The sequence below is a fragment of the Lepisosteus oculatus genome, chromosome 6 (assembly GCF_040954835.1).
Source record: "Lepisosteus oculatus isolate fLepOcu1 chromosome 6, fLepOcu1.hap2, whole genome shotgun sequence".
Classification (NCBI taxonomy): domain Eukaryota; kingdom Metazoa; phylum Chordata; class Actinopteri; order Semionotiformes; family Lepisosteidae; genus Lepisosteus; species Lepisosteus oculatus.
The window spans coordinates 23,512,863-23,537,846 of NC_090701.1; the positions used below are offsets into that span (position 1 = coordinate 23,512,863).

General features: G+C 36.4%; 1 protein-coding gene across 1 annotated transcript in view; it reads left to right on the plus strand.

Moving 5' to 3' along the window:
• malrd1 (MAM and LDL receptor class A domain containing 1) overlaps positions 1-24,984 on the plus strand; it is a 175,606-nt gene that overhangs the window by 51,100 nt on the left and 99,522 nt on the right. Inside the window, exons 19-27 of the mRNA XM_069191079.1 lie at positions 701-908; positions 3,660-3,806; positions 4,361-4,467; positions 6,010-6,183; positions 14,198-14,318; positions 18,309-18,461; positions 19,094-19,199; positions 19,597-19,964; positions 20,547-20,968. Of these exons, the coding sequence (XP_069047180.1) occupies positions 701-908; positions 3,660-3,806; positions 4,361-4,467; positions 6,010-6,183; positions 14,198-14,318; positions 18,309-18,461; positions 19,094-19,199; positions 19,597-19,964; positions 20,547-20,968 (1,806 nt within the window). The remainder of the gene's footprint in view (positions 1-700; positions 909-3,659; positions 3,807-4,360; positions 4,468-6,009; positions 6,184-14,197; positions 14,319-18,308; positions 18,462-19,093; positions 19,200-19,596; positions 19,965-20,546; positions 20,969-24,984) is intronic.

Sequence of the window (24,984 nt, forward strand, 5' to 3'; positions counted from 1 at the left end):
AATGGTGATCTGTAACAGTATTATGTACAATTTGAGCAAAATAATATTTTTGAAAAGACATGGTTACTTTGTGATATGGTTATTTTTTCAGAGAAGAACTGAATTATGATATTCAGTATGACACATGCACACACATATTTATATAGTGATAAAATAATGCTTTAGTGTGTTTACGTAAGCCTACTTGGGTCACAAGCTTGAATTTTGCACTGTTTAAGTCCATAAACCCTTTCCCCCCTAATTAGTAATAACCCAGAAGTATACTGTATGTCAGTATGAATGGTATGAAGAAATGCACTGACTGTGGCCAGTTTGTTTGAAGTTATTTAAATGAAAAAATGTTCCCTCATATTATGTATCATTATGCCTATGATTAATTACAAAAAGCTGACTGTACAATGCTAATATTGCAGATAAGAAGCCTTATGGATTATGGACTACCTGAAATTGGAAAAAAAAACAAGAATAAGTATCAATGCTGTCTAGAATATTGTGACTATTCTTAGTATATTCTAAATTAACTATATACTGTAGCAACAATTATATTTGATATTTTCTTCTGAATCAGGGCTTATAACCTATGAAAAAGACTTTAATATGTTATTTTAGTTTATAGGTGCTGTTTTGTTTTCTTATATACTGTATCATCGTATCAGATGGAGTAAGATGCATGTCAGAGTTGTTTTGCTATGCTTCTCAGATGACTTTTGAAGGAACTATCCTTGACCACAGTGGATACCTAGCTTTGGACAGTTTTCAGTTTTTTAACTGTGAAGTGACAGAATTGTCAGTTCCCTGCCCACTGGGAACATTTGCCTGCAGTGATGGGATGTGTCTCCCTACCTCCTCGCTGTGTGACTATCGCCTGGACTGCTGTGGTGGCACAGATGAAAACACTGAGCTTTGCAGTAAGTTCATTATATTATCTCCTGTATATTTACTGTATTGTGTGTGTAATTGCTTATCATGAAGAATCTGGAACATGTCTATCAGCATCTTAGGGGTACAATGGGTGGTTGAAAAGGAACACAATGCACTTTAAAACACCTTCTACCTGAACTTGATTTTTTAGAGTTTGGGGAAACTCCAAACCCAACCCAAATAAAAACATAAAACATTTATTGAAAATACTGTCTGTATCCATGACTTATCTAGGGGCTCTGAAAATCATAACTATGCAATGTAAATAAATTAGTGTTAATGATAGGCGATTGTAATGACACTAATTCATATTCAATAACAATTATTTTTTAGTTTTTGTGTTTTGGAAAACATTAGTAGCATTTCAATAAGACTGCTATCTCAGATATGGTCTTTCTCCAGAATACCATATGTGCTGCCCAACACAATAAGCCAAGGATGAATATGGTTAAGGTGTTTTTTTTTTCACTCCTTTAATATTAGAAATATATTGTTGTTTAGGTTTTGCTTATTTCCTGTGAGGGGAGAGTAATTGATTTTAAAGGAGGAAGAGTGTTTTTATTTTTACATGCAGAGTAAATAAGTTTATTGTGTACATTGGAATCTCAGAATGGTTATTAGCTAAGAGAATAGGGAATTTATTATGTTTTTATTTAGTCACTGTGAATGATTTCTCTATCTCTGACTCTATATCCCTTTCAATTTCAGCTGACTATGTAATGAGATTAGGAATATGACGAACAAGAACTTTTTGTTTCTACTGTCAATATACCTGGAGATTATTTTTTTCTATTTATATTTTAGAAAGGCTTTTTATATTACATTTTCTATTTGTATATATACTATAGTAAACATATATACTATTTATATGTTTCAATAATTAATTTCAATTTCTATTTAATTATTAAAAGTTGTATTATTAATGTTTTTTTATTAATAGTGTGTGATGCCATGTGAGGCCCTTCCAGCTTTCTATCTGGGAAAGAGAAGCTGCCATTTCAATAGTAGAAAATGGCTTTCCCATATTTCATGCTAGGAGAATAAATAGCCTTTGTGTATCAAACAACTTACAGAGGTGCTCTTCACCCTAAAATGGGACTGTAGTTGTTGGAAAAGAAAACTTTTGGCCTGGATTGATCTGGTGGATTGATCTGGTGGAGTTCCTCCTTGGACTTGTGCTCCTGGTCATAACTACCTCCTTCTTCATTCAGCACTCTATTTATTCTGACTGGAGCAGGATGAGCAGCTGATACCTGCTCCATTGATTGCTGGTGTCCCATCTCTTGTGAGCTGGAAATCGCCATCATATGGGGGGGAAACCTAGAAAACAACTTATGAGGCACAGGGAAAACCATTTCTCTTGAGACACATCCCTACATGGCTTCATAAGTACAGTATAATGTATAGTAATACATGTAACTTCTCTATGTTATTTTGTATTTACTACTTTTCATCCTTTCTAAAGGATATTGAAACAATTTCAGTACATAATCTCTACTGAGATCATGAGTGTACTGTATACTGTATATTCACACAGACTCCACAAACAGACACTGTACACTGTATGTATACTTGGACCATTTCCATTGTTTCAAATATCACATTTATAAACATCCATTATGCTAATTAAATGTTGATAGCCTCCATTTCAATGTTAGACATTAAACAAGGCTGTACCAGGACTGTGTGAGGACAGGACACCAAGGAAATACCAAGTTGCAACTGAAAGTGCTGAAAATGGAACAATTGGTGGCAATATTTCCTCAAGGCCATAATTTTTAAACCAGTGGCCCAGTATGGTAACTGGGGACATAGTGCTATAGGAGGAGCAATCTTTTAGATGAGTCCTTCAACTGAAGTCCCAACTCCTTTTTAAAAGAGTAGGGGTGTTAACCCCAATGTCATGTTTAAATTTCTGGGCTTGCAACATCTGATGCATCAGTCAGATAGTGTTGCTAGAAATCCTCAAGCTTTGACTTTAAAGTATCCGGTTGCAATCCTTGTATTAAACATCTGAGATACAGTATCTGACTAGTTTTCTATTAAATTGAATCAATTATGAAAGATATCTATTCTAGTCCTAAACTTATTCTGGACAAGAAGTTAGTTCCATCTCTTATTTCCTTTAGATAGCTGGAGATGAAAGATTAAAAGGCTTCTGAGTGTACGTATGTGCTTTTAAGGCTCTTTTGACATGACCATTGATGTATTGTGTTAAGAAAGAGTTTTGCTAATAATTCTGGTCTGTTGTAGTGACACTTGCATGGAGGCTGGTATATTCACCTGAAGTCTAGTTGTACAGAATGCTGATGCTCTAAATTGATGTCACTGCAATGTTAATGTGCTGTTCTGTCCTTCTTCCATCTGTCTTATCTGTGAGGATGCTTTTAAAGTTTGATGGATCCTGTAATTGAGTATTCCCTGGCAGACTATTACAGAAACATAAAAATGCTTTAACTATGCAGCAGGTAGTTTAAAAAATGGTTCAGACTATCTCAGAATATTGATTGCTTTATTAATTGTTAACGGGATGCATCCCAATGGATCACAGATATATCTGATAATAGCATAAAATATTAATACATTATACTGTACTTCTGTACCATCTTTTCTAACTCACTCTGAGTCTTTCATGTCATATTGGGTTTTTCTTTCATTTCTTTAGATTATTTATGCTGAAACCAATGATATTTTTACTTTAAAACTGTCATGTTAAAAAATGTTTTGTTTTTTTCCAGGCAATTATACAAGGTGTAGTTTTGAGTCTGACTGGTGTGGCTGGGAGCAGCTGATTTCAGACAATGCTGACTGGATCAGAACACAAGGGAATTCCTCATTCAACCAAGAAGTCCCTGACACAGACCACACCACCAATAGCAGCTCTGGTCAGTACAGGACATGGATATTTCAGGTCCTGAAAAATAAAACATGGCATTAGCCAATTATCTTGTATAAACAGCTTAAATTTCAAGATGTTTTGAAAATGGAAAGAGGCTGCATCTCCTTTGTTTCTTCATATGTGTCTTTGTGCTGATATAAACATGTATACAAATTGGAAAAGAGAAATACAACAGAATATGCTTTAAAACTTTAGAATTATATCAGCTTTATACAAACAAAGCATGTAGTCAGTAGTACAGAACTCAGAATGTGTAGAAGTGCATAGAAAAAGGAGTGTAGGAGCACAAGAACTTCAGTCAGTCTGTAGTAGAATTACACTTCAGTTGTATTTTCTTTTAGCAAGTGAAAGATAAGCAGTGAAAATAGATTCACATCAAAGCCTAAAATAGGCACAGTAAATATGTCTTCTGTTTTATTAAGAGTACAATATTTGTGAACTTTATGAAAATATTACATCCATTGCCAAAACGGATGAGAAATAATCACTGCACGTTTTGTATGTAACCCAAAACAATAACAAGTACATTTTTATTCTCAGGGTCATTTCTTTATGTTAATGGGAGTGTGCTTTCCAACCAGAATGTTGTGGCTCATCTTGGTAGCCCCATATTACAGAAACAGACTGCCAGTTCTCTTCCATGCCAGGTACTGTACTGTTTTGGATTGTGTAGTGGACATTATTGGTATTATAAATCTGAAAATATTAACACTTTAAAATTGATAATTGTCAAAGTAAAATAGTGACCACCATTTGCAGGATTTGTAGTTTACTACACCATCTAGCAATTTGAAGCTGCTGGGGCCTTCTCCCTACAAAAGGTCCATTGTATCCTCCAGAACTACCAGCATCCACAACCCAGCACAAGTTATTCTGCATAATGGCCGGTATTATTCCTCTAGCAATTACATTATATTGCTACTACACCATTAAAGAACAAATCTCATGCATACAAAAATAAAAAAATTACCTTCATGGTCCCAAGTAATCCAAATCATATATCCCAAAAAGAAAATCCAGAAGCATTACTCTCCTGAAATCAGACCTGTCCTGTATTCTGATGTGGCTCGTTCCGCTGCACTGACTGAAGTGAGAGCAAAACTCTGTGTAGTACTTTGGTTATCCTAACCATCCTTTTCAATATAAACAGTCCCAAAAAGTTTTTCAATTATGCCCCCCCCCCCCCCCCCCATCCTGTCTCTCCACAACGGATATAAGGTACAGGGAGGAAGATGATGCCTGAGCTGTCCTCTGCTTCTCTCAGTTAAGTCCCCATTATTTCTGAGGCTAATTCTGTGTTCAGTCCTGCGACCCACACCGTCCCTACTGGCCAAGGATTATACAATATATCCTCACATAACTCCAGGACTTAAAATGACAGGCTGGGAGAGGTGATCACAGGGGGAAGGCAGACCTAACAAGTTGGGATTAATTAAGGAACAGTATGCGGTTGACCAGGTGTAACAGTGCATTGTCCCTCCTCCTTCTGAAGCTTGTGCTTCCTTTCTGTCTGATTAAAAAGTAAAAGAAGCACGAAAAGTAAAAAACAGAACACACCAAATCTCAAATGAAACACTGGCCATATTAATGAAACTTAAAATATGTAAAGCTCCCGAAACCACTGCCCATCTGTTCTAGTAGCTGTTTAGTTGGCGACTGTTTTATTGTAAATCATTGCTGTACACAGTGGCTGCAAATCACCTAAAACATACAATTCAGAAAACAAAAGCAATGCCAACACTCCATAGGACATTTTGGAAATGCAAGGCTTGGCTTTTCATAATGTGTAGTTTTTTTAGTTTGAGTTTCATCTCTTGAGAATGCGGTTCACATGAAACATACAAAGTGCTCAAGTCCCTAGAAAAACGTGAAGGTGTCTACATACTCAATCGTCAGTCTGAGTAGTCTGGTTAAAGCTGTGGTGACCTCTAAGGGTGGCAAAGGGAACCCCTTCTAGGGTCTTAAGCAGTACTGACCTCATTCAGGCCATGTTAGTGTTATACAGGTATTTTTACAGGTAGTTAAATGGAAAGCTCCTACAGTTACTTTACTTGTGTCTTCGTGCTTGACACCTCTTAAGGCTTTGATGTTTTCCAACAAAACATGGATTAAATTAACACCTGATGTACAGTTATTTATTTTAATCTTTTTTTTTTATTGACATTGTCTTCCTTTATGTCTTTTGAAAGGTGAGGTTTTGGTACCACCTGTCAAATGGAGCAGCACTGTCAGTCTTCACAAGGACTGCTCTGGGTGGTGATTTAAGGAAGCTAGCCAACTTCACTCAGCCCACAATGAAAGCCTGGATAGATGGAATTGTAGATATAGAGCCCACCTCCATGGAAACCAGAATTCCCTTCCAGGTAACTCTGAGGAATATAAACTTCTGTGACTCTTTGGTTGTTTCATGATTTCCGTTTCTGTATTTTTTACACAAACATGCAGTATCTACTGTACCTCTATAGTGGTTTTTAAATGTGAGTTTGAACATCCAGTAATTTGAGTTAGTTGTAATTTTTATTTGTAGTTCTTTTTGTTTGTTACAATTGCTTTTATTGTCTGTGATTAGTACGCTCATCTGTTTCTCAGATTTGAACTGGGATTGAGATAAGTTTTGTGATTCTTGTTACAGTGTCTGTTGACGTCCTCAGCTACCATATTAAACTGATTTTTAGAAAGTAAAAGGTCAGGGACATAAGGTAGATAAGAGTTGTAAAACTGCAAGTGGTATTCTTTCATTTAACTAATATAATTAAATTCTTAAATGCTAAAGTCTCCTCATTTAGGTGGCACACAAAATGCCACGTTTAAAGTTGTGCCCAATTTGCTATCATTCCTACAGTATGACCTCCAGATAACTTTTCTCTTTTCCTTACCTTGCTGTTTATATGCTGTGATGGGCTAAATTGACACGTATATAGTTTAGGCAGATCCCATTTGCGGCTGTTTAAATGTTCTTTTTCTCAATTAAGTGAGCACCTCAGGCTCATTTTCATGTACATGGATGAGTGCCTGATTGATTGGAATTACCTTGCCATTTGGGCAGTGATTTAAACCTTCCCATTGCATGCCAGGTACCCCTGCAAGGTCTTCTTCCTGTCACAATGCCAAATAGCAATTAGGGTGGGAATAGCAAATCAGACAGAATACTAATAACAGTGCAGCTACTTAAATATAAAAAGGAGTTACAATACCAGTAAGCAGCTGTGTGGACCTAAAACTGGTATGAGCTCTGGATTTTTCACTTGGGATATTGTACTCTTGAGAAAGATTCTTCACTGAGAACACGTCAGTCAAATTCCAAGCTCTAGAAATGGGAATATACAGTGGGCCACTCACATAGGATAAAATTATCTGCCAGATAAATTAATACTTCTTGTTGATTATTGGAAAAATAAAATAAAGTAATATTGATATTTGTCTTTTGGAAAGCATATAGCACACTGGCATCTTTCTGACAGAAATGGTTTTTCTTGCTTGCCGTTTTTGTTTTTGTAATTAGTACATTTATTTTTTAGATTAATAAATCTTAATAAATGAAAACAATAGCTTATCAAATGAGTTTTTAATATCACAGACAGATTCTAAAGAAACCCATTCATCTAAATAGATTAATTAATCTAGAGTCAGCTCAGAAGGCTTGCCACAGTCTTTGGTGTCCATATACAGAATATTAGCACAAAGCACAAAAGGCATTTGCAGAGCTTATTATGTATCATATGCACCTAATCCTTCAAACAAAAGAAGAAAAGAGCTGCTCTCTAAAGCTACACACTGTGCAAAAATTAAACTTTTGTGCTGTTTTGAAGTCAAACACTTACAGTAAGTAACCACAAATTCAGTAGTCAACAGCAGCATTGGTACAACAGTCCGCTCTTTGAGCTCTGTTTGGTAGTTAAACATTCAATAAAAGGTGTTTTCTCATCCAGGTGTTTTTTGAAGGATATCACCTTCAACAACATGGTTGGGTAACTTGCTGCATATTCCATACAACCCTTTGTGTAAAGAGGGTTGCATTCTTGATTTTAAATGCCCTTCCATACACGGTTTACTGTTTGTGACATGGTTCACAAGCCAACAACACAACCTAAAAAACGATAAACCTGCTAACCTTCTAAACTACACAGAATATGACCTAAGGTTAAATCTCCGTCTCCATGAATCTGGATGGTATAAAGTAAAGGGAAACTTTACTTTACTTCTCCCTACTTTAAAAATGCATCCATGCATAGGACAGACCATACTTAGCATAGAGAATAGGGATCAAACTTAACTCAACTCAAATCTGGTCTGAAAGACTGACTTGAACGAGAATCTCCCTGGCCAGTCTCTTGTCTCTCCTTATATCTTTCTGTCCATCCCATCTCCTTCCTTCTCTTTGTCTCTGTCTTTTTATCCTTTCATCCTGGACTGTTGATGACTATTAATGATTTACCAAGCACTTAATTAACCAAAGTAAACCAGATGATTCCTTTCATCAATATGTCTCAGACCCAGTACAACTCAGTAAAGACCTCAGTTCCTTTCATACTTTGAAGCTTCAGAGAACTGCAGATATTGACAGTAGCTAGATGTTAACCATTGTCTATAAATTCTCAGACAATCCAATAGCCCCTTCAAGTAAGCGTAACAATATTTGATCCTACATCTGTTATATTGATCCCATGAAATAAGAGGTGATCATGATGCATTTGACACAAACTCCTGGTTTAAAATGTACTTGTCCAAATAGTGCACAGTATAACAATGTAGCATGAGGCCAGAGAGGAAAACAGTATGGATGGAGTGTGATAAACACACAGGCAAATTAACACTGAGGTCTGAAGTTTGAAAACCCATGTATTTGTTATACGTTTAGTGTTAAATAGATTTAGGAATACATTTCAATTGAACTTTTAGTTCATTTAACCAAAATCAAAACAGACTCAATGACAGAGTTACTTGGAATTTGAATTTGCATAATACATGCAGCCACACCTGAATACTGGTTATTGAGACAACACCTTTAGTAAGCTACATGACAAAAATCTCTAGTTATTACTGCTAATAAAAGGCAATGAAGTAGCTGAATTTAATTAGTTTTGTGGGTGCTTAAAGAGGGAATACAAATTAAGATTGTAGAGACAGAATAGTATTATGAGCAAAGGTCATTGAGACAGGGAAATTCAGCAGGTAATTACTAAATTTGTACCTTGTTTACTATCTAAATGCTGCATAACTTTCAGATATCAACATAACTGGCTTCTCTACAAGATTTTCTGATGCTTTCACTTTTGCAGTGTTTTGGTGTTTGACCGTACTTTTGTATCTGTTCCTGCAAAATACAGGGTTCTGAAGATGTTCCTCTTTAGCACACTTTGCATTATTGCATGGGTCTCAGGATGCAGAATAAGATAGTAAAGTGTAGAAACCCTTGCTTGATTGAAGCCCTCACAGTATTTTCTTTTTTAAAACAAGAAATAACTATGGAAGCCTGTTTCCGCCAGGAATTAAAATAAATGCACTATGGTATCTCAGAATTCCGACTTAGTAACTCAGAATTGTGACTTAGTATCTCAGAATTCTGGCTTAGTAACTCAGAGTTGCGACTTAGTATCTCAGAATTGCGAGTTAGTAACTCAGAATTGCGACTTAGTAACTCAGAATTGCGACTTAGTATCTCAGAATTCTGACTTAGTAACTCAGAATTCTGACTTAGTAACTCATAATTGCGATTTAGTAACTCAGAATTCTGACTTAGTATCCTAGAATTCTGACTTTGTATTTTAGAATTGTGACTTAAAAACACAGAATTACGACTTTATATCTCGTAATTGCAACTTAATATCTCACATTTACGACTTCGAAATAGCCCATATTTCATTGTCTGTCCTTTTGTTATTGTAACGGATTCGGATTCTAGGGCTTGTGCCCTCGCCATTCCCACCCCAGTTCGTGCCTCACTGCATTGGCTCGAACCCAGGTCTTGCCATCTGAGCTAAAGAAGACCTTCTTTTTTAAGTAAAAAAAGGACATACAATGGAAATATGTAAAAAGTATAATTTTCAGCTTTTATAATTGTGAATTCCTCTGGATGTGAAGTGTCTATTTCTGTATCTTATGTCATATTCTGTCTCCGTTTTTGTATTTCTGGTGTTTAAATAAAAACGTTTTTAAAAAGCCCACCGTCCACTATTCCATCCAAGTACTATGGAAGCCTCACTGGTGGAAATGGGATTCCATAAAAATTTGTTTGATTAATTTGATTTTTATCAGGGCACTGTACAAGACAAGTCTTCAGGCCTATAGATCCTATGATCCTGTATGATTCATAAATATATTGTAACGGAACGGCCGACATACAGGTTGTACGATCTGGTTGCAGTGTGGTGACCACCCTCCACGTGGCACCGCCCTCCCCTGTGCATAACAGGGATGCTGGCCGCTGGGGCTAAAGAAAGTGTTCTTTAGCTCAGCTGGGAAGACCTGGGTTTGAGCCATTGCATTGATGCATGAAGTAGGATAGGAGTGGCGAGGGCACAAGCCCTAGAACCTGAATCCGTTACAATAACAAAAGGACAGACAATGAAATATGGGCTATTTCCAAGTTGCAAATGTGAGATATAAAGTTGCAATTACGAGATATAAAGTCGTAATTCTGAGTTTTTAAGTCACAATTCTGAGATATAAAGTCGCAATTCTGAGATATAAAGTCGCAATTCTGAGTTAATAAGTCTGAATTCTGAGTTAATAAGTCCAAATTCTGAGATACTAAGTTGGAATTCTGAGATACTAAGTCGCAATTCTGAGTTACTGAGTCGGAATTCTGAGATACTAAGTGGCAATTCTGAGATACCATAGCGCGTTTTTTTTTACTCCCTGGTGGAAACGGGCTTCCATAAATAACAGATAGAAAAGTTCTCAAAAAAATTAGTACTGAGTTACGATTGTAAACAGTTTAATTTTTTAAGTAATTAAATTTGTATGAATTTGTGTAGCAAAATCTTCAGTGAACCTTTTCAAAAGGCACATTGAGAAGGTAGTCACTTTGCCAGGCTCTTATTAGAGCAGTTATTGCTTTAACCATTGTTCAGTGCCATATAAACTTTGGGTAGATGTTAAATGAGGTATGAGGTATGGAGGTATGTTCACTGTTATTTTTTGATGCAAGTCTTTTCTTTTGTTATTAATGCAGAGCGCTACTTTTCTAGATAATAAACAGTGCTATCTAGATGAACAAAACAACAAAATAAATGGTACAAATCTTGCAAAGCAATGTAATACATAAATATCCATAAGTATTCTAAACCCTTGGTTTCCCAACCTTTATTTCTCAATTTGCAGTCCACATCCATTAAATCGCTTTCAACTTTCAGTCAAGCAGTTCAAATGCTAATCATACAAATAAACATAATAATACAATGAGCTTATAATGGTACAGTTGTAACCCTATTACTTTTTCACTCCACAAACAAATGCTTTGGTATTCCTATCTCAGCTGGAGTGACTTTTTTTTTAATTGAATATACTAAACAATGTATATTTCAATGTATATATGCAGTTTTTAATGTACTTTACTTTTCAGATGCAATTCACATTAAAAAATGAGCTTCAAAAGCCTGTTGTGAGAAAATGCATGGCAAGTGGCTATAGAAGAAATCCAAAAGATCAGATTTATGCACATCTTTCACTTGCTCTCTTATTGTAATTAGTTTGGAAGTTTTGACGTGCTGATTATGACTATGTTAAGTTTATACTTTATAAAAGTATAACTTTATGAAAAGCTATAATGTTTAACCTTTTCTCTGAATAACTGCTGTCATTGTTGTAAAAACTGAACTTTTTAAAATTCACTTAAAGAATATTAATATGGAATCATGTAACTAAAGAAATTTTTATAGCTAAAAAAACTTTCTTAATGTCACTAACAATATTAATTTAAGTGTCTGAATATAATATACTTATATAGCTGTTGTAGTACCATATTCCACTTTATGTTTTAACATTTGCTTCAGATTCTTTGACTTGTTCACTGTGCACTGTGTTAACACAAAGCAAGGTGACTGTTCAGTGACATGAAAGCTACAGTACAGTCAGGCAGACAGATTTTAAATTCTTTAAAGAAAATTAGCTGTTTTTTTTATAATTTTGAAACCTTGGATGGTATACCTCAGGGACAAATCTATAGCATGATTAAAACAAAACACCTGCTGGGTCTCCCAACATTCCACATACATGAATCACATGAAGTCATATCACTAGCATGCATGTCAATAAACTGCAGTGCAATCATATGCTGTATAAATATACCTTATATACAGTATAATACCGTAAAGTTTTAAAGCCATTACAGTACAGTATGTGAGAAATATATTTTTCATAATAAAAATTTGAAGATAAATTGTTTGCTGATTACTCATTGCTGAAATTTGCATTAAGACAAAATATAGACTTTAAAGAGGCACTTCACATCAGCAATAAGCTACAGTATAATAAAAACCTAGTTTTTTATATATCCAACTGATTTTGTTTTGTAAAATAGCCCTACTTTCTTTATTATTTTAATATTTAACATACTTTAATATTATAAAAATTAATAAACAACCTAAATTCTATAATTGGAACAAGATTGTCTCAAAGGGCTCAGCACAGACTGGGATTTAAAACCAGGCATTTTCTGGCAACAGCCCAAATGCTTTCATACGCCATATTAAGCATTCACTGCTCCACGTGGCAGGTTTAGTAGTGTAGTACTACAACAGGGGGTACTTAAGAAAGACAAGTGCTAACAAGAGAGAAAGTATGTCTGATGAACATCTTATGAGTCTGACTCTTTAAAGTAAAAAACAATGTATTTTAATTAAAAAAGTTCTAAGATTGACAACATCCGGCATCACATTCTCTCCACTACGGATATAATTCCCATACCTCCTCCCTCCTCATCCAACTTCTCTAATTCCCGTCTCTCCAGCTTCTCTCTTCTTGACTCAGCATCCCTAAACAAACTAGTTACGCGCATGAAACCCACCACATCTATTTTAGATCCCATTCTCACCACTTTATTCCAGTCCTGTTTCTCTTCTCTCTGTCCCATTGTCCTCAATATTATACATGAATCCTTGAGCACCGGCATTGTACCAACGGTCCTCAAAACTGCTGCTATTACCCCCGTGCCAAAGAAGTCTAACATGGCTCTCGACAATCTTAACAACTTTCACCCCATCTCCAACCTTACCCTTTCTCTCTAAAATTCTAGAACGTGCTGTCACACTTCAGTTACATAACCACCTCATGACAAACAACCTTTTCAAACTCCTCCAATCTGGCTTCCGTCAACTTCACAGCACAGAAACTGCCCTGGTCAAAGTCACCAACGATCTCCTAATAGCTTCTGATTCTGGTTCTCTTTCCATACTCATCCTTCTTGATCTCAGTGCTGCCTTTGACACTGTTGGCCATAACATCTTACTTTCTCGTCTCGAGATTGTGTTTGGAGTCTTTGACACTCCCCTCAAATGGTTTAAATCTTACCTCACTGATCGCTGTCACTTTGTCTCTCTCAATGGGTACAGGTCTGAAATTGGTCTTGTCAAGTCTGGTGTCCCCCAGGGCTCAATACTGGGCCCCTTGCTCTTCAGCATTTAGATGTTCCCACTTGGTCAGCTTTTAAGATCACATGGCCTCAGCTTTCATTTTTACGCTGACAATACTCAAATATACATCCATACCAAACCCGACACTGATGTGACTGTCTCTATTCTATCTATTTGCATCTCTGACATAAAAATTTGGATGACTCAAAACTTCCTTCATCTTAACTGTGACAAGACTGAAGTCATGCTTATTGGTACCCCCCATCAACTTCGTAAAGCCAGTCCTGTAACCCTATCTGTAGATGGCTCTGTACTTGAGGTTCAATCAAAATTGAAAAACCTTATATTCGATTCTGGCTTAACATTCGACCCAAATGTATAGCATGCTGTCAAAACATCTTTTTTTCACCTTAGAAATATCACAAGACTACGCCCTATGCTATCATTAACTGTGGCTGAAAAGCTGGTCAACATATTTGTATTCTCTCGAATTGACTACTGCAATGTTCTACTCGCTGGGGTATCTAAATCTACTCTGAACAAACTGCAGTATGTCCAAAATTCAGCAGCCAGAATCTTGACCAGGTCTAGTGCAAGTGTTCACATTACTCCTATCCTGGAGTCCTTGCACTGGCTTCCGGTCAAATTCCGCATAGACTTTAAAATCTAAAAATAATTATTATATAATATTATTATAAAATGTGTTTGTAGGCTTAACATACATTTGTTAACTTCTGTATGGCAACAGATAGTAATGGAAATGTGAGCATTGTGAATTTTACTTATTTATCTCTTTTCATTACAGATAATTTTCCAGGCCTCTCTCAATTCAGCAAATGCAACCATTGCTGTAGATGATATTAGTGTGGCACCACAGTGTTCTTCTACGAATGTATCCCTCCCTGAGACCACAACAGAGCACAAAGGCAAGTGGTGCTTTCCCAGAAAAAGTGCCTACTTTACACACCTGTCTTTCTTTTGCTGAAGCTTCAGTCATGTTCTGTACTGTAATAATAATAATAATAATAATAATAATAATAATAATAATAATAATAATAATAATAATAATAGTGATACTGGAACAAATATACTGTTAAATATTGGGGTGCTGATTCAACCAAGATCCCAGCATAATCCACATATTTGAAAACCATTTAATTATGTTGTGTACCACAGTACCTATTAAATTGAAATTTGTTCAATTTAATCACAAACCAAATATTTTTTTAATTTTGCACCAGAAAATCTGGTGCTTTAATTTGTATACCCATGTAATATGGGCATATACCACTATGTGACAGACTGTCCATTACACAAATTGTTCTCATTCAAGCTTTAATGAATTAATTGATAACCTAGTGATTATCACTGTAAACTGTAGTTTGCCCCAGATACACTGTCATTGCTACACAAACAGTTTGATGCACAATCATTATTTTGTTCTTACAACTCAAACTACAACAGACCTTGAAACAGTTGCACTGATTAAATTAAAACCTGGTTGGTTTCATCACAGTTCAATTTACAGATTGCAGCGATAATTACTTTGAGAAACTGAGAATTGAAAGCCTCAGTTTGGAAACAACAAAGTATTAACTGTTTAAAAGACAGATTTAAATTATTGGAATTCTTGATTGAATATAAGGTCTAACACTAAAATAATGTTCTTAAGCACAGCAGCCTGCACTAAATTAAAATTAAATGTACAACTGAAACCCCAACTAGAATTCCATCCCTCATTTTTAGATAATTATGCATTTCTGATAGGGGTGGTAGGGCACACACACAAATAATTTAGAGACAACCGGAGAACCTGATGAGGGTCTACATGAATGTGAGGAGAGTATTTACACCCCACACAGAGGTTTGTATACTCTTGTCCACCAGGACAACAGGCAGGAATTAATTCCATGATGCAAGAGCTGTGAGGCAACAGCACTAATCACCTGCCATTCACAAACCACAAACTCCGCTTTGTATCCTGTCACTAGTTTTTCTTGGAAGACAAAAGACACCTCTATCAAACAAAATGCCAGTACTAGTGGGCTAAGGCCTGTTTGTTCATGAGATTGATGTCATACCAGTAGTATTTCAGACCACTACTAACTGCAATTAGAAGTTGAAATAATTGAAATGTTTGAAATATTCTGTAGAATCCAGTTATCATCATATTCCCATTAATTAAATATAGGCTTTCTACTTTTATAATAAAATCTTTAACTGCTACACAAGCATATAGTGAAACTTAATTATAATTTTAATTAATGTGTTTATTAATTTAATGGAATTAGCACTGTTTAGTTGCTCATGAACATGCTATAATTCAGACCCTGAAATTGATAGAGCAATTAATCAAATAAAGTATTAATTCCTGGTTTAAAATGTCAAACACCAGTTTTAACCAATTGATATTGTAATTGTAATTGTAAAACACTCTGAAATCAATATTGCGATCCTCTCTGATCAAAAACTGCTTGATGGTGGCTATGTGTAAACAATTCATGTGAACACTGCCTGAATTTCTGTTCACTTGAAAAGCATAGAATTATTGGCAGTTAGATGAGCAACAGATGTGGTTCCAGTGCTATGTTTCTACACATGTTTTGTGCAGCACATGAAATGTGACATGTAATGTTGTCCGTCTCAAAAATCCATGCATGTAACAGGACAGGGTTCTTCTTTTTTTTCACTTGTAGCCTTTCACCTTTATCAGCTGCTTATAAACCCGCAACTGTACTTAGGATAAATCATTTTGGTATATTTGAATCATGTCATCTCATTAAATTAAATTTTCTTATTCAATATTTTTTTTCTTACAGATTATGGGCAGGTCGTGCTTCTTACAAATCAGTCTCTTCCACATCAGCATGGACTGACAATTGACAAAAATGGCAAGGCCTTTGTTGGAGTTGTCGCTGACTATCCTGCCTCAGTTTTCATCTTGTTGTCACCTAGTTTATACCAGAATGTCAGTGGCACGTATTCTTTCAAGTCTGCACTGAGCAGCTCTCTCTATCTATGCCATTCCCTCACTGGATCTGGGCACGGGAATGCCGAATTGTCTGTCAAACAGATTTCCACTGGCAGTGAAGTTACAGTCCAAGCCTCCTTTTGGGTGAAAGAAAGTCAGTGGTTTCCTGGAGTTGTTACTGTGGAGCCAGTCATCCTTCCTGGTTTTTACCTCATCCATGTAGACACAGTTGTTTCTTTGGCAAAAGATAATGGAAGCCAAACCTTCAAAAAGAGTGCTAGCTGGGAAATCGCTGCAGGTAAAGATTTCTAAGTGGAATATGTGGTCCTGGATAGTTTGTTTGTTTCTTTTTTAGTTGGTTTTGTTGGGTAAGTTACTGAGAGCATACTTAGTCTTAATTATGTCTTTTTGAGTTCACTTATTTAAAATAATTATTCAAAAATGGTTTCTAGAAAAGCTTTCCTTACCATTTCCTTACAATTTAAATGTAAAAAAATAAAAATGTCTTTTAATAGCCTATAAATAGTAAATTAACTGCATAACAATGACAACAACAATAATAATAGCTAGTTTAATTTATTGTGGTAATTTAATAATCTCTAGATTGCTCGCTTGCAGTGATTTCGTTTTCACGATTTCACAATACAAGATTCATTGTTGAGCTTCATTATTGCTCAATTTAGTTGTCTGCCTTTTTTCAATTCACCAACACAAAATCATTTATTTTTCAGCAAATATCTCCACCACAGTTCCTCCCCCACCTCATTGCCCACCGTCTTCCTTTCGCTGTCACAGTGGGGAATGCATCCATGAGGAGAGAGTCTGTGATTTTACAGTAGACTGTCACAGTGGGGACGACGAAGCTGGGTGCCGTGAGTAATTGTGAAAAACTCTTGGAACTGAATCTCCTGGAGAACTCACATTGGAAATAGCCAGTTATAGTTTTTTGTACCTTCCTCATCATTTTTAAGTCAATAATTCTGAATAAAATTAGCTTTAGCAGTGCAGTGTTTTCCTAAATTCCTATCTTGCCAGAGGACTGTGGTCACATTTCTTTAAAAGCCAACACCATCAGCGCCTAATGGCATAGACCTGACTCCAGTTAAAAATGTCTGGAGGTTTTCTCACTTTCCATTCGAGAACTAAAATGTTAACTAAGAAAATCCCCAAAAAATTAAAGCAGTTCTTGAACATTAGGAAAAATATTCTTCATGCTAATCCTTGCTTTAGGAATTGCTGGAATACATTCTTTAGCATTCTCAGCATAGTTTCAGTATTAATTATGTATTTGTACAGATAAGGATAGACATATATTTACAAAATAAATTCTGTTGTATACAGTAGTTGCAGGAATTGTGAGTCAATCTTGGAAACATTTCACATATATATAGTATTTGCTTTCAGTAGTTCAGGTGGGTAGCTGCGTCAGTATGCGTAGGCAGCAAAGGAACAAGTAATAGGTTTATTCCATGCTGAAAAGAGAAGAAAGGAAATGCAGCGTTTTGGCTGTGGAGCTTTCTTCAGGTGTAAGGAAGGCTCCAACGAAGGCTCACACCCGAAGAAGGCTCCACAGCCGAAACATTGTGTTTCCTTTTTTCTCTTTTCAGCATGGAATAAACCTAATACTTGTTCCTTGTGTATTTGCTTTCATGAATAATAGCTTTAGTAGCTTCTCTTCTAAATTTAATAGTGAACGTTGTCCAACAAATTCTTTTTTAAGAGTAATTCCTGCTTTACTTACTAATATACATGATACAATCTTTCAAAAATTAAATGAGATTCAAATTGTACAGTACAATAAATTAAGATTTATTTTTATTTATCATTTGTGCAGCAACATTTCAGTTATGTCATAGATGTCTACCTTGGCATCCACTTTGACCAGTGTAGATCTGCGGCACACTTTTGCACTGTGCTGAAGTGTGTGCTGATGTTTTTGTTGCAGCCGCCTGGTGTGATTTTGAAGAGGACTCTTGTGGATGGTATGAGTTTGCTGCAGGAGATGGCTTTGACTGGATCAGAAGCTCTCACATATCTGTCCCTCCAGATTTCCGAGACCAATCACCCCCACAGGACCACACTACAAATACAACTGAGGGTATGTAGGCAGACCACATGCAGGAATGGGAAAAAATTTATCCAAACCTCCAAGTATTTACCACAGGATATTCTGTAACTGTGTGTGAAATTCCTCAGACCCAAGGGGATCGTGCTGCTGTTTAATGTAAATAAATGATTTAGAATGTCCTGTACTTTCATTTGCTACTTGCTGTTTTTTTCTGATTATTATGTAAGTTTCAGCATTGTCAGCATTTGTATATTTATTAAAGTAGTAGTGAGGTTTAAATTTGCTTCTGGCCTAAATAAATATTTGTTGGTATACAGTACTTTTGGTTTCCACAACCTCTGCATTTTCCTCATAGAACCTACTATGTTCCTTCTATCACAAATAATTTATATGACATAGCCTTTCAGCCTGCACTCAAGCACTAAATATAATACTTGAAAATGAGAGACATTACAGTACACAGTAAGAATTTACTGAATTACAATCAGATACTATATAATAGATGTGGATTGAAAAATTCTGCTCCCAATTTTTAAAATTAAAAAGAAACTTAAAACTAAAAGTTTGGTATTGTATTTATTGGTTGTTGATACCTATTTTATTTTATGCCTAATACATGCTGTGTTTTCCAAACACTTGTATCTTTATTTCAATCTCTACAGGGCATTTTATGTTTGTTCTGAAAAACAGCAGCAACTTTTCACAAAAGGCCCTTCTAAGGAGTCCAAAGTACAGTCAGTCTGCATCAGGCTGTACCGTGTCATTCTGGTAAAATAAAATACTTTTACACATCTATGAATTTAAGACCCTTTGATCTTATTTTTTTAAAAGCAATACTTTTAAAATGAATTAATCTAGAACTAGGTTCTGTCAGAATTATTAAATTGATGGAAAAATTAAATCCAATCACCTTGGCAGGAGATTCATACTGGTTTGGTTTCCTCCTAATGCAGTGCTGCTCCCTTATGTCCTTGTTTAGATACAATCCATATCTGTATTTAATCAGTGTGCACAATTCTGAAAGCTTTTAATTTTGCTGTATTCTGCTGACATGAAGTCTGATTAGTTAATTATTGGATTAAGGGAAAGGAAACCCTTGAGATCTAAGCTTCTGAGAGCAGTTGTTGATTACCCCCAATGTAAAGAACCTGCTCTGGTCTTTCAGGCATTACAATTATGGGCTTGCTGTTGGAGCAGCTGACATGTATTTACGGATTGATGGAGTGGAGAACATCACCGTTGTGTGGAGGACCCTATACAACCAGGGAGACCAGTGGCTGAAGGTGGTCATTCAGCTTGGTCGCCTGACACAGCCTTTCCAGTTCTCATTAGCCAAGCTCAGCCTCGGCTTTTTCGATGGTGTGTCCGCCTTGGATGATATCTACTTTGAAAACTGCTCCCTTCCTCCACCCTCAGCCAAATGCGCTGGCCCCAGTCAGTTCCACTGCAGAGAGACGCGGGGCTGTATTGACCACCTCCTGCTCTGTGACCTTGTGGATGATTGTGGAGATGGATCGGATGAAGAAAACTGTGGTAGGTGATTACATTCTCATTTAATTTAATTAACATTTTGCACTTTCTGTTAGTGCAGTTTGAAACTGTGAAATGAAACTGCTTCAGGCTGAAAATATTAGGCATGTTTCGAGCAAATTGGTGGGTTACTTGGCTCTCTGGAGTAAAATTGACCAATGAGTAATTGAAGTATTTTGAAATCCTTCAAAAGTACTGTAGCTAGACAACATTTTGAAATTGAATATGAGCCATAAATCAAATTACAGAAATGGTCTGAATGGCTTCCTCTTGTTTATACAGTAACTCTTTCTTATGTTCTTATCTTCTTCTACTGGCCAAATTTCTTTAGCTGATATATTTAGATTTAAGTTTAGCATTTGATTTATAGAATTTGTTCATTATTCTTGACATGAAAGTTATCTGTGCAGCTAAAAAACTTTAGCCTTTCCTCCAGAGTTTGTAAGTAATTAAAATGATTTAACAGAATTACTATTAAAGTCTAATTGAACTGTTTTCTTCATGGGCTAATCTCTTAGAAACAAATAAGTGATTGGTTTTAAAATTGTTTTTTAAGCTGATTTCCCTTGTGCTGTGTTATTGCAGCTGCTGATCTGCAGTGCAACTTTGAACAAGGGCTCTGCAATTGGTCTCAGGACACTGATGATAAGTTTGATTGGACCAGAATCCAGGGCCCCACCCCAACTTTGAACACTGGACCCTGGAAGGACCATACCTTGGGCAACGTGAATGGCCACTATCTGTTCATTGAGGCCTCCGCACCTCAGAAGTTTAAAGACACTGCAGTGCTTCTGAGTCACAATTTCCATCCCACAACACTGAATGAAGACAATCAGTGTATTTTTCGCTTCAACTACCACATGTTCGGCGAGCATGTATACAGACTTGCAGTGTTCAAGAGAACATCCACCAATACCAGAGGAGAACTTCTATGGGAGAAATATGGAGAGCAAGGCAATATGTGGTTAAGAGAAATTCTGTTTATCACCAGTTCCCTGCCCTTTCAGGTAGGACATAGTATTGAAAAGAGTGTCTCTCCTCAAACACATCTTTTATCTCTATATGCTTTTTTTAAATGACTGATATGCACTGCATACAATAAATACACCATAAAGAAATTTTCTTAGTGAGAATATGCAATGACCTTGTAAAAGTTAATGGGGCGGAGCAGTAATGGGTCACTTTAAAAAAGGGACATTTTCCTCCTGGGTCATCTTGCATCAACCTTTATCATGAAGGTTTGCAAGCTAGAAGTTGTTCTCTTGCTGTTTCACTTCAAATGTCTGCTCTCCCTTCCCCAAAACAGCAGATTTCACAGTATCTGCTCTCTTATTATCACTCAGGAGGAGCCAGCACCATTGCTTGGCCTCCATTTCCTTGAATTTGCTGGTCTTCTCAGAAGTCTCCCAAGATTAGTGTCTTGCTCATCTTGTTTATTCCCATCTCAGGTGCACCATCTGATTGCTTTTCTAGTAGCAGAAACCTATGCTTTCTGTGACATAATCTGTTTCCACTCTTTTATCTTGTCCTCAAATCCATGTTGGTTTGTTACCAACTTCTGAATAAGTGATGTTAGACTAGCCCCTCCCTTCCTATCCTGCTTCAACTGCTGACTCTTAGGGCTGTGAAGACATTTGAGGGGGCACAGCTTTTTCAGCTCTTGGTCAAACTCTGGGAGAGGCAGAATCAGGCGGTTCTCACTGCTGATCACTTCTCCCTGGCCAGCTGCTGCAATTCAATTTTGGGTTCCCTGAACGTCAGAAATCTGGCTTCATGGGAACAAGCCAGTCCCAGATCTCCAGGTTCCACAACCCCCTCATAAACTGATGAGTAATCATCAGTTTGTAATCCCTATCTGTAAAACGATATCCCAGATCTAGTTCTATGGCATACTCAATTACAGACTTCTGGGGTTGCTATGGATGCTCGTAAAAGAAAAAAGATAATTGGTGGTTACTGTACTTTGTATGTAGTTTTTCAAAGGCCCTGGCTGCACACTGCTTCACTGGTGGAGGTTGAGATCAAGGTTTTCGTGCCCTACCCTTTTCACTGGTGGAAAATTATGGGAGTCTTGGGATGTTATAAGAGCCCATAATACAATAATTATTTGATCCTATCCTCCACATAAGACTACTCTTACACTAAAAATGGAAACCCACTTGACCTGATGGATGGTGGTGCTGAGGTTCCCAGGTGGCCCCACATTCAGTGTGGGAATTGGGAGTACTATAACTGCTGGAAGTGAGCAAGAGGGGGATCTACTGGACTTGTAAATGGCAACTGTTCCTGGATGGTGCAGTACTAATACTAATACTATTAATATTAATCAAACTCATAAGACAAATGAAAACACTTACAATTTAAACACAAAGTACAGGAATGATAAAATTCCTTCTAACAGTTGTCCACTATTAAAAATATGTTGAGCAAAAACAATTTCATGGTCAGGGAACCAAATAATAACCTGATAGCAGGCAGTAGCTACAGCCAGGGTGTATGGGTTAACACCAATTATGGAGAAATGTGTACAGAAACTGCCTACAAAAATTGTCTACAGATTGTTTACAGATTCTGCGTTACTTTGAGACTACAGTTCCCACAAAACCCACTGGACCACTTCCTGACAGTCCCTATGTTGCTGGCTGGGATGACATTCTTCAGGTCCTTCCCAGTGCTAGCAGCTTATGATAATGTGGTTAAATTGGTGGTCTGTTGTCACCGATGCGTGCACAGAAGGAATTCACATGGGATCCCATATTCAAAAGCTTTGTTTTTCCAACAAACTATAAAAAACAGGAGGGTGGCCAGAGGTAACAGGAATACTAAAGCTGGTATTGGGGATCTACTGTAGCTAGCAGCCTCCGCGAGGACACTAATCCTGACTCTTGTGCCACCACTTTGTCACCTGGTTACACTTTGACTTTGTGAAATATCTCCAAATCCCCTTTTGTATTCTTCATCAGCATCTTTCAGTTTGTATAAGCACTTTTTAGATGGTTGATTCTATGTGGAGCTGTGTTGTAGAAGTAATGTGCTGATGCTGACTAATTAAAAAATCATATTCCAGCACCCCTTCCACCCACTGTACTCTTCTCTACTCGAGACGATGTTCTTTAACGCATCTTGCTTTGAACACTCCACTCTCAGTAATTGGCTCAGAAATATTACTTAATTTATATTATTAAAACTTCCTTTTCTTTGTTCACTCTACCAACTGTATCCTATTATTTTCTTTAATTTCATACCTTTAGTATTGTGCATATACATTAGTTTCTTACTGGCTTCCTTTGGGGATTCAAAACAATCTCTGCCTTTTGCCTCTACTCCAACTAAATTAGGGTTTGTCCAAACAAGCCCACTTCTCCCTAAATCTATACTGTATACTGTACATTAAATATCATACTTCTGTGCTACTGATTTCAAATTCAATTTACATCTAATAATGTACACCTCTTTAATCAGGGTTTGTGTAAAATACTGATTTAGATACTGGATATTCGTTATTGTTCAAATTTGTTTTCACACTACTTAAATGGCTATGACTTTCAGCAAAATGAGTTCAGAAATGAAAAAGATTGCTTTGAAAAATTTGACAAGTCTTTTCAGCGGGACACTGCTGTAGGAGTATCCTTTCAGTTTGTTTAAAATATATTAAGCTGGGATCAAAAGATAAGGTCAATAAGTCTACTTTTCTTCTGCTAAAATTTAGATTTGAAATACTGTATGTACTTACAGTCACTGGATTCCTTTAGCACATAGTATCATACCTAGCTTCTACATTTCTCATTTAAGAGGATTGATGAATAGGACCTCTCATTTTAACCAATTGTATGTTCTGTTGGTCCCATTTATCTGTAATTGCATTTGTAACAGGCTTCGATTTGCTTTACAGTCCTTGATTGATCAAATGATTTAAAAACTTGGTTGCTTTTCTAATTTAAATAATTTAAGTTAATTCAGGTTTGCTTGTGTATTTAAGGTAATTATCATGCTGAAAGGCAAATCTTTCATAATTGCCTAGTCTTCCTGCAATGAAGCGAAGGTGAAATTAAAACATACCTTCTACTTTTATTACACATCCTGTGAACTGACAAAGCAACAAAAAAAAACTTTCACTTTATTTTAATTCAGGTACTACACAGCACTTGTACAGTATCCTCATGGTATACAGCCAATTCCTTCTCATGGTGCAACATCAGAGCATTGTAATGAAGTGACTCATTAGTGTTTCACTTTATCTAAGTAGGTGGGTCCTTTCCTTCCATCTGCTGGTTTGCTTCTGCAGATGCACAGCATATGCTCTTCCAAAACTGTATGTAATTTAAAAAAAACCTGTCAAGTTATATGAATCCTTACATATATCCTTACATGTTTACATACAGCGCACAGGACCTGGAATGGTAAATTAAGTTGAATCCACTCCGTCTTATCAACCACTGAATTGGTCACATCCTGGTTACTGTGAACAGTTCTCCAGATTAAAAACATGATGGGTTATTTGACCTTAACAGGAGGTTTTTAGGCATTTCTAGGCTGAAGAACATGAGGTCTAGTGATAGGTTGAAAGAACTAAATTAGATTTCTTCCAGTACACAGCATATGAAGAAAGAAGCCTTGAAAATATTAAAGGAATTTATAAGGTGAACATCACTTAATTCACAGAAAAATGAGAGTATATATATAAGGAGCAGATAGAGAACAAAGACAAAAAGAGAAACAGTGAACTTTTAAAACTTGGATGCAGCAAGTATGGTTAATGATAACTGGACAATTCCTATCATTGAGTCAAATATATTGTGAGCCTAAAAAGCCAGCAACAAGTTTGATTGGGATTCATTCATAGGAGGAGGGTATGGGGTAATAAGCAAAATGATCCGTTTATTCTCTAGATTTAAGAGCAATTTGTAAATCATTCCTGACAATGTTTTACAGTAAATGATGGAAGCTGAAGAAGTGTTTTATTTTGTTTGGATGTAATTTAGGCAAATCTTTGCCCTTTAATTCTTATGTGATGTGTGAAAGA